General features: G+C 38.1%; 1 protein-coding gene across 1 annotated transcript; it reads left to right on the top strand.

The window, feature by feature from the left end:
• The first annotated feature begins 406 nt into the window (after positions 1 to 406).
• Positions 407 to 7164, top strand: Spink1 (serine peptidase inhibitor, Kazal type 1). Its single transcript, XM_008825245.3, has 4 exons — positions 407 to 551; positions 2021 to 2052; positions 4188 to 4294; positions 7040 to 7164. Exons 1-4 carry the CDS (start codon positions 497 to 499, stop codon positions 7083 to 7085), a joined length of 240 nt encoding a protein of 79 aa, XP_008823467.1. The 5' UTR covers positions 407 to 496; the 3' UTR covers positions 7086 to 7164.
• Positions 7165 to 10692: the final 3528 nt, after the last annotated feature.

Here is a 10692-nt window from a genome sequence, read left to right as displayed (position 1 = left end):
TGATGAACTAGCTTCAAGAAACTGAGTCTCCTTATCTTTACTCTGTTCTTCCATCAGCTCATCAGGGCTGAGTGAATGCATTGCAGAAAAAGAGAGAATGAGACAAAATATGAAAGGACGAGTGAAGAAAAAGAAGAGGAATCTCTTCATGCTTGCTCATCTGTTCAGAACTACAGAGGAGACAAGACCTTTGATTTCACCTCACAAGAAAAAAAAAACAGGGTTCAGGAAATTAGGGGCTTTCTAAAAACCCTGGAGGAAGTCAGATATTGAGCTAATCCTGGCAGAATTTGGGCCACCTTCCCCTGTCCCCTTTCCTACAAAGGTGAAATTTCCCACAGTCTGAAGGCCACACAATCAGTAACCAAGGGTAATTATTACACAGTGCAGTAGGTGGAGTCCATGTTGCCATCTGCCTATATGACCCTCAGTCCCTGGTTGTTTAATAGAAGTGCAGTATAGATTTCATCTAACCTTTTGACACAGAGCTGAAGCCATGAAGATGACAAGCATCCTTCTGCTCAGTACCTTGGCCCTGCTCATTTTACCAGGTGGGTGTGTTTGCATAGTCTTCAAATTTGATTAAAATTTTTTGATCTGTTGCTTTATTCACTATATTACCTTCCAGAAACTTAAATGCTCTAGTGTAATCACATTGATGTTAATACTAAAGACTAGGTTGATTCCTTGTCAGGAATGTGATAGACAAAAGAAAGCATTCCAATCCTGAATATCCGTCTAACTCTACAAATGACTGTGGCCAACTTACAAAATTTAAATTCTCATAAACTTGTATAAAATCAGTAAAAATGATGACTGCTAGTTGCTTTGATAAAATTCATATTTTGAGTGATTAAATTATTTTTGATATGTATAATGTTTGTAGTGGAAACATCCTGTTTGAATAAGTGAAGAAATCTCCAGACATACCATAATAATGCTGGATGATAACTCTCCTGACTTCAGCTTCATTTTTATCACTGAAAGTAACTAACACTTTTACCTTCATCACTGATCGGGCAGAGATTATTTCTCAGCCAGATCTGCACTTTGCAAAGAAACAGAATAACTTATTTGTTCTCTTAGATATTTACAGAAGCAAAGGGCCTTTTCGTCTACTTTGTGCCTGTTACTTAATACAGGTCGATGTCTGTAATGAGCTCCTGCTCAGCAAGTTTTAGATGAATTTAGATTCTGGATCCAGTGGGACATCAGCAACTACATCTGGCTCTGGTGATTCCCAGAGATCTAAATTCCCTCAGAGACCACTGATCTGAAAAGTAAATCTCACCAGCCTTTCTTCATTTTTGGACTATCAGATTGGAATCCTTCCCCTAGTAAACTACCACATTCACAGTTACTAGCCTCTTTTGATGTCAAAAAGACTTGCTGTTTTCTCAAGAATGAAGAGGGTCTTTTTTGGTGTATGTAAATTCAAGAAAAGCAAGTTGGATCTATAGTCAGTCAGTGTAATGTAACTGTGGGAATAAGTTCTTTGAGACCTGCTGGCTAGCTAGCAACATTTAGCAATATTTACAAAAGGGAACTCAAATGCAATTGCATCAGAAGACCTGGTTACTGCCAGTCTTTATTTCCCAGATAATATATAAATGCATCAGACCTCCATCCAAATACTGAAGGATTCATACTTATAATTCACTTTCTGTGAATGTTCTAGTGCCTGTAGAAAGACTACATGATTGATGAACATCCAGAATATATTTAAATGATATTTAATACATTTCAAACTATAAGTACATTATTTCTATTTTCAAGGATGTAGATCAACTTCCTGAAATGACAAATTAAAATTTTTGTTTATGATCTAGTTTTTGCTTATTTTTTTTAAGATCTTAGAGGCAGGGAGTGAAGGGAAACCCATCATATGTCCTTAAGAGTAGGATAAAAACAAAGTGGGGCGTGAATGATGACAGCAGAGATGTTACTATGAAATCAATAAGAATAGATCTGGCTTCTCCATTTAGGATCCTACTTAACATGTTTAACTTATATTTTCTAGGTAACACTACAGCTAACTCCCTAGGAAGACAGGTAATGAGAATTTTGTATTTCTTATTTCTCAAATTCAACAAAAGTACAGCTAAGATCTGAGCAGGTGGTACTCACTTGTAATCTCAGAGCTCAGGAGCCTAGGCTATAGATCAAGTTTGAGGCTACCTTGGGCTACATAGCAAAACTTTGTCTCGAAAAATAAATACAGTGTAGCAATTACCTTCTACTTTATCCCGAGTAGAAGTCAGGATGAGGGGTTCAAAGGGTCGAAACTCTCTACTATTAAATGCAGGTAGTAATAACAGTTCCACCTCCCCCACAGACCTGTGTTGAAAGACAAGTTCACCAGTGCCTGGACTAGTACTATGAAGTTGTCTAATGCCCAAAGGATCTTTATAATATATATACTATGCTGGAATAGGAAAAAATAGTTTGAATGGAAGCTTTCTCATGTTCATGCCAAAAGCCTCTGTTCCTTACAACCAATTTAACCATGTTAGCATTACTTTCTTCACATTCACATACTGACACTCTAACTTAAAAATGATCATTAAAAAATAGCAAGCTAAGTTTTTCATCTTGAAAAATATTCTAAATGTAAGTTTTCTATGTTTTAATTTTTGGAAGTTAATTTCCATATTTTGGGAGACCTATTTATGTTGAGGAGGAAGCTGGCTATGAACTAAAGTTCATAGTGAATGAATTGTTATTTTTTTGATAAGTATTATGGATAAAATCTGGCACAATTAGAATCCAAACCCAATAAGAGAAAAGAATGCCATCTCCCCGGGTAAGTGAGGGCTGGTTGTTTTGATCTGTGAAGCATAAATGAGGGCTGGCAAAGCAGAGTTGGGGGACCAAGGTCATGGAATGAAGAGCTGAGGAGGCAAGGCAACTTTCAAGAACCAGAACGACTGAGTTTGGATCAAGGAATTATTAGATATGGGACCTTTACTCATCTCATCACTTTTGGATTCTTCCCTTGAGGAAGTGTTGGAAAGATAATTTTACAAGGTAGTCATGAGGTGTATCAGTGAATGAATTGTTAAGGGTCCATAAAATTCCCTAAATTGACCACTTGGACACTGAGTATCAGTAAAAAGGAGTGCTTTACTGGAACCAACTGGTTGGGGATGCAGACATTCTCAGGAGCTGTGCTGTGACCCTGAACAGTAAAAACACGGGGCTCATTTTAAGCAGAAAAAACACAAAAAACACAAGGCAGGGGATGTCCATAGAAACTATGCACGAAATAACCAAGGAAGGATTGGAACAATCTAGGGCTGATTTCCAGAGACTTTACCTATACAACCATTGGCTGTCTTACCTGGGGCAGAACGTTCTTTCTCTTCTGCCTCAGATTATTCCCATAGAGACCACACACAGATGTATCAAGTATACTGTCATTGGCTAGCTCACCTGGGGCAGAACGTTCTATCTCTTCTGCCCTAGACCATTTCCATAGAAATCATAAGCAGATACTAGGAAAAGGTTCAAACAATGAAGGGGATTTCCAGAGTTAGGTGGAGGGCAGCTTTTTCTCAGAGGATAGGGAGGGCTCTGAGTGCCATTCTCTTTCAGAATAATTGACAGTTTTGATTAAGAGGTAAGATTTTTTCAATAGAATAATACATAAAAAGCACTCAGGATAGTGTCTGGCTTTTAACAGGTGTTTGGTGATAACTCTTAGCAGAATAAATAGTTCAAAACCTCCAACCATGGTAGCCATCTAGTACATTGACACGTGTACTACCTGCACTACAACAAGGAAGAGCATGGCCCCAGTAGCACCTGACCCTCCAAAATCCAGCATCTGCAGTAATTGTGAGCTTAAGCATTATTTCATTGCCTCTGTCAGACTTTACAACAGCATTAGGACATAAGTAGAAATTATAGTTTTCTCAATTTGTAGGTGAAGTGATTTAGACTCAGGGAGAAGCCAATAGACTCAGCAGTGTCATGTAATTAGGAAATGGCAACAGCATAATTTAAAATCAGATTTTCTGACTCTGGGTTAGATTACTTTTGCTGTTTCTGTTGCTGGTTTTCTTGTTGTTTTCTTACAACATTCAGTGTCATTCTTCTAATTACTAAGATATGAAAGCAATCTTAATATTTTGTTATAAACTCATTTGATTAATGATATAAAATTATCACACTTGATATCATTTTAGGCAAATTGCAATAATGCAGCTGTGGGATGTCCCAAAATTTACAACCCTGTGTGTGGGACTGATGGAACTACTTATCCCAATGAATGTGGGCTGTGTTTGGAAAATAGGTAAGTATAAACTTTATTTTTTTAGGGGCTGGAGAGATGGCTCAGTGGTTAAGAGCACTGGCTGCTCTTGCACAAGACCCAGGTTCGAATCCCAGCACCCACATGGTGGCTAACAACCATCAATAACTCCAGGTCCAGGGGAATCCAACTCCCTATTCTGACCTCTGTGGGCATTGCAGCACACAGGTTCACTTGCATACATGCAAGCAGTACACTCATACATATAAATAAAAAAATTAAGTTTAATTAAAAATACATATTTCAAAAAGACCAAAAAATATATATATTTTTTAAGTTAGTTAATTTCAAACACTTGAATATCTTACCCTTTCACAGCCTCAATGAAGCTTAATTTTCTGGAGTGTTTAATAGTGAGTAAAGGGAATCAAACTCAGGACACAGATAAATACAAGTTTCTCTCTTACCCTATGACTGAGCACTTGCCATATACCAGGCATTATGCTAGGCCTCTTCTGTTTCCCATGTGCTTGTTACTAAGAAAATACATAAATCATTAGCATGTAAAATAGCTTCTTATAAGTTGTGGCAATTGCCATCTAACAGTATTAACTGTTAGGGGAACAAAGCATGGATGGAGATGTCTTCTTACTGAAAGGAGTTAAGCAAGGATTAATGAAAAGGATCATTTAAATGAGACTGAATTTCTATCAAAACCAAAGGAATTACACAAGTGATTGAAAATGGTTTTTCTAGATCGACTTGATGCTAAAGACTTAACTTAGGCTCAAATGATTAGAAATCCCTTCTCTACAATGCAAACCCTCTTCTGGGCCTGCTCTGAATGATCTCAGAGAAGTGTCAGAGTTTAGCCAAGATTGTCAAAATAAATTTCCAAGATAAGAGGTCAAACATCTTGAAGTCTTAGATCCAAAACATTAAGTATTCTTCTCGGTGAATATGTTCCCACCATAAAGATATATACGAGGTGCCGTGCCTGCAGTCCCAGCATTCATGAGGCTAAGACAGAAGCCTGAGTTCTAAGCCAGTCTGTTCAGCCTACCAGCCTGGACTGTATGTTGAGGACCCATCTCACAGAGGGTGGGGGTGGGAAGTATGGGGTGTATCTTGTGGAAAGAATTAATTTGAAACCACCTGTAAATTTTCTCATGACTCATATTGTTGACATTAGGTCAAACATTTTTTCTATCCAAGGGAAGGAGGAAAGCACTAAAGCAACCTTGAGATTTGGGAAATTTCCAAGTGTTTTTCCAAAGTCTGAAGGCCTGCTACTTAGAATGGGCACGGGGAAAATAAGAGCAAAAGGCTTGGAATGTGTTTGTCCTTTAGCCTTCAGAACCTACTAATTCCAGATTTCTCTTTCTATTCTTTCAAATGTGTGTCACTATAAAAGGAAAATTTGATGCCAGAAAGCATAACATTTCACCCCATGTTTCTAAAATAAGAAAGCTTAGGTCTAGAGATAAATTTGGCTCTCTCAAATGCAGAAAATGTCCTAAGGTTTCTATACTGCTGTTATTTCTCTTGCCCATTAAAAAGCACACACAAATCACCTGTGTAGTAACTATTAATAGAGCCAGGCTCTGACTCCAGCTGTCCGGGTTTGAGATATGCATAAAACATTAAACAGGACTTGTACACCATCGGGTGCTTGCAGGTATGCTCAAAGAGCATGTCATTTCTTTCTTCTACACTGTCTTAGGGAAAGTATGAAAAATTCTATAGATCAGCAATGTCTAACATAATTTTCTATAATGAAAGAAATGCTGCTTGTCTATGCTGCCCAATACTTAGTCACTAGCCACAATATGCTAGTCATTAGCACTTAAATGCAACTAGTATGACTGAGAAGATGAATTTTTAATATTGTTTAACTTTTTTAAGTAACTAAATGTGGATAGTAGGAATATCAAACCACAGCAAAAAGCATAGCTCCAGAGAACAAGGCAACTCTTAAACAATGTTTAGATGACTGTGCTTTACATGAGTGACTTTGAAATCAATATTACAAAAAGTTAATGTTAATGGGATAAGAAAGCATTAAAATCTCTTAAAATGAAGAAACAAAAATCCATAATAACTACAAATAAAAGTAGTTGAATGTCAGATCTTCATAAAAGAAAAATGGAAAAATTTTATATGCCATTATAGTTAAGGAAAGGATGACTAGAAAGATAAGTCTAAAATCAAGTCTTATAAGGAGAGGATTACAGAACTGAAGGTTGTTTAGATTTTAGGAGAGGAAACTAGATTGGCTAGTGGAGGAAGGGAATGGCAGAGACGGTTTTATCTGAAGGGGAATGTGCTTAGTGTAGGCCTCTATCATGGGAACAAGAAGGATGACTTCACAGATTCAGACCCCATCTTATAAAATGAAATATTAAGCAATTAGAAGACCCTGCAATATCCCAGGCACCAGCCAAGATAGAAACCAAGTTGTTAAGTCAGTAGCATCAGGAGCAAAAAAAAGCAGCAATGGAGTCAAGTTTAATTCCAAGGGTTCCTAGTAACATCGTATTCAGTCTACAAATAGTAATGGCAGAAAAATTTCCCATTCTGTTGTACCCCTTTTGAATGTAATAGTAATCAACAAATATTCAATGAATAAATGAGTGAATAAATGGTTTAGGGAAAGAGGACATGGAAATAAATCATAAGCCTCTCTTTCAAATAAAGATGGAGGTTTTTGCAGCAACATTCTCTCATAATCATTTGTGACAATAACGTTAAGCTGACTGTGATTATTTTCTTTAATCTCTTCTATAGGAAGCGTCAGGTTCCTGTCCTCATTCAAAAACTTGGGCCTTGCTGAAAGTCAAAGTTTTGAAATCTATTAAGACTACCGTGATGCTTGGCTAGCCTGATTGTTGAATAAATGCATCTGAATACGCCTTGTTCTTCCCAAAACTTTCTCCTCAAAGTCACGTGTGTTTATACCCAGAACAGCACACCAGGGCAAGTCTCAGACTAATAGACCAAGTTTTACCTGAAATTACAGCACACCTGTAATTTCAGACAGGAAATGTGTTTGCAGATCATAAATGGCAAGTCACAGTTGAGCATGAACATGTGGAGGGGTTAGGGTTAGAATTAAGAATCCAGAGCTAGAGAGATGGTTCAGCAGTTAAAAGCACTGACTGCTCTTGCAGAGGACCTGGGTTTGATTCCCAGCACCCACATGGCGGCTATGAACCGTCCTTAACTCCAGTTCCAGGGGAATCTGAAGCCCTCTTCTGACCTCCGTGACATTGCACAGCAGGGGTGCACTCACATACATGCAGGCAATATACTCATACACATAAAATAAAAAAACAAATAAATAAAAAGAATCCTATACACACTAGTCTTGAACTACACAGTCACCCTCCTACCTCAGCCTCCTAAATCACTAGAAACAGGTGTGTGTGTGTGTGTGTGTGTGTGTGTGTGTGTGTGTGATACTGGCCAACATGAAAAGAGACTGCAGAATGTTTATCCCTGAATAAATAGGACACTGATATCAAACTTCTGCCTCCCAAGACTCAGAGGTCGTTGCATAAGAGAAAGATTTTCCATTTCACTTTTATGGAGGATCTGACATTCAGCTATTTTTATTTGGACCTTTTTTTCTGGATTTTTATTTCTTTATTTTAAGAGATTTTAATGCTTTCTTATCCCATTAACATTAAATTTTGGTAACACTGATTTTCCAAGTCACTCAAGAGCCAGAGGAGTTGAATGACCACTAGGAAATAGAGATTTCCAGACAACTCTTTAGTTACTCATATGAACTCACAGAAATGGTGACAGCATGCACAAGCCCCATAGGAGCTCAAGCCAGACAAAATCTCAGGACAGACAAGGGGAAGTGGACAAGTCCCAACCCTGAAAAACCCACACCACAGGGCATTTGGGGAACAACCCTGATTCTCTCTCTCTCGCTCGCTCTCTCTCTCTCTCTCCCCAAACACACACACACACACACACACACACACACACACACACACGTGAACAGAAATTTGGTAGGGGTTAGAAAGGAGTTGCAGATACGTGAGGGGATCTAAATATCAAAATACACTGAATAAAATTCATAAACAAAAAATAATTTAAAAAATTCTATACAGTACTAGACTTCCATTCTAAGGAGTACTTGGAAACTCTTAGAGCAGAAATTTGATATGTGTCACATTTGACTGAGTAATGTCTTTCTGGTTCCTTAGGATTTCTGTGAATGAACAGCGTTCCCAGCCAGGTCTATGAACACAGATGTGGAGCCTAATATCTGGTAGAACAGAATTGTTCCTTGAGATTTTCTACATATCTCAAATAGTAGATTATACATCAGAAACAATCCTCTCAAAGTGGTTTGAATCATTAAGGAAACATAAAGCCTCATTTTTCTCAATAGTACTGTGTATTACTTCTATATTTAGCCAGATTTCTTTCCTGGCATACACAAACACCAATTTGCTACTAACATCAGTAATAGTAAAGTATATAGAGCTCTAAGTTTTCCCTGATTAAATCAGGTTTGGGCTTTTAATTCCCTCAATAAATTTAGCCTGATTGGGAACATAAAAGAAAGACATTTATTTAAGGCTCATAGGATTATAATATGGAAACAGACTCAAATATTCTAGGGTGTGTGTTCCCACATTTTACAAAATAGGGGCCCAGAATGAAGTTTAAAACCACCCAAAGGAGGGGAAAATCACATCAGTGTCAGGATTTTGGATTGATGCTGGAATAAAGTAAGGTGTTTTTTTAGTTCGGGACCAGGTAAATATTAAGTCTCTGGACCGATTCTCAAACAGGGAAAGGAATATTACCATTCTGTATCTCCCCAGAAGGCAGTAGTGTTCCAGGAAGTGATGGCTTAGTTTCCTCCAAGAAGCTAGCTCACACCCTGGTACAAACACCCAAACAACAACAAAACTTTGAGTACAGACATATTCTTGATCTGAGCTACCTGTCACTGCTCAACACCATTTTGAGTGGTTTGGACCAACATGTTTTCATTTTGGACATATATCTTGACAGGATGGAGGACTTTTCAAAGGCTTGCAAACTGAGCCAATTGGGGGTGATTCTGAATTGTGGGTTAAGAAATGTGGATTCTTTGACTGCTACACCATCTCCAACAGATGATCTGGCAAGGAAAAATGGGCTGTATAGCTGAGGGACTGAGTGCAGGGCTTGGCGTAACTGTATGTGAGCCCCCATGACTTCATATGTGAGCCCCCATGACTTCATATGTGAGCCACCGTAAATTCATATGTGAGCCCCCATGACTTCATATGTGAGCCACCGTAAATTCATATGTGTATAGCCACCATGAGACTTCATATGTGAGCCCCCATGACTTCATATGTGAGCCCCCATGACTTCATATGTGAGCCCCCATGACTTCATATGTGAGCCACCGTAACTTCATACGTGAGCCACCATAACTTTGCAAGATTCTTCCTATCCTGTAAGCAAACTTTGAAGTAAAGTCACTTGACTAATAGGACCAGCAAACAAGTACCTGGCAGAGCTGGTCTTTTAATTCAAGGCTCACCTGAAATGAAGATCAATGCTTTTTGTTTGAAATCATAATCACCTCATGTGGATTAAGCCTTGATTTTCTTCAATAGGAACAGTAGATAATATCCTCCTGATACAAGATATTATGTGTTTATATTCAATAACAGCAAATGAAATGTAAATAGGGAAGTGCTCCTAAGGGGAGAAAATGTCTAAAACTGTTTTTTAAAAAAATTAAAGAAGGAAAACTCACTTGAAATCCTGAGTTTCTAAAACATTTACCTTAGGTGGAGAGGTGATAGAAGGCCAACAGAGGCAGAACTGTATCATGACCTCTAACACAGTGGATGGGTCAGCCATTGAACCAGAAATAACAAATGCAAACCTCTTTCACACTTGAAACAGTTCTTGTGAAAGTCCCAGAATTCCTGCCTTAAAATTGAGCTCTGACCACTAGAGGATGCTGTAGTCTGCCAAGCCACAGCCAAAACAGTCAGACAGATTTCACCAAATACCTTGCTCATAAAAGTTGTGGATGCAAAATGGCTTCCAGCACCTTGTTTGTGATGCCAGGGGACAATTTCAGGACATTTCTAGAATCAGAGAACACATGATGCTAAAATCAATTCAGTCACCGAATGCTGTAAATTGTCACATCTAGCTGGACCAGTCTGCAAGTTCTCACAGAAGTTTTGTTTTGTTTTGTTTTGTTTTGTTTTTCTTACTTATAAGCACATGCAAGACCTAATCCCAAATCACTTATGTTTAATGACTCTGATCCTGTCTGGCCCATCAGAAGACATGTGGATTTTGTGTCCAAGTCTGGTGGTTATGTTTCAAAAGGGATGCTTCACAAACCAGAACATGTTTAGGAGAGAGAGACTATCAAAATTGATAAGAATGTGAAACTTCAA

Source organism: Nannospalax galili, unplaced genomic scaffold (genome assembly GCF_000622305.1).
Source record: "Nannospalax galili isolate Female #2095 unplaced genomic scaffold, S.galili_v1.0 scaffold128, whole genome shotgun sequence".
Classification (NCBI taxonomy): Eukaryota; Metazoa; Chordata; class Mammalia; order Rodentia; family Spalacidae; genus Nannospalax; species Nannospalax galili.
This window is presented reverse-complemented; position numbering and strand designations above follow the sequence as displayed.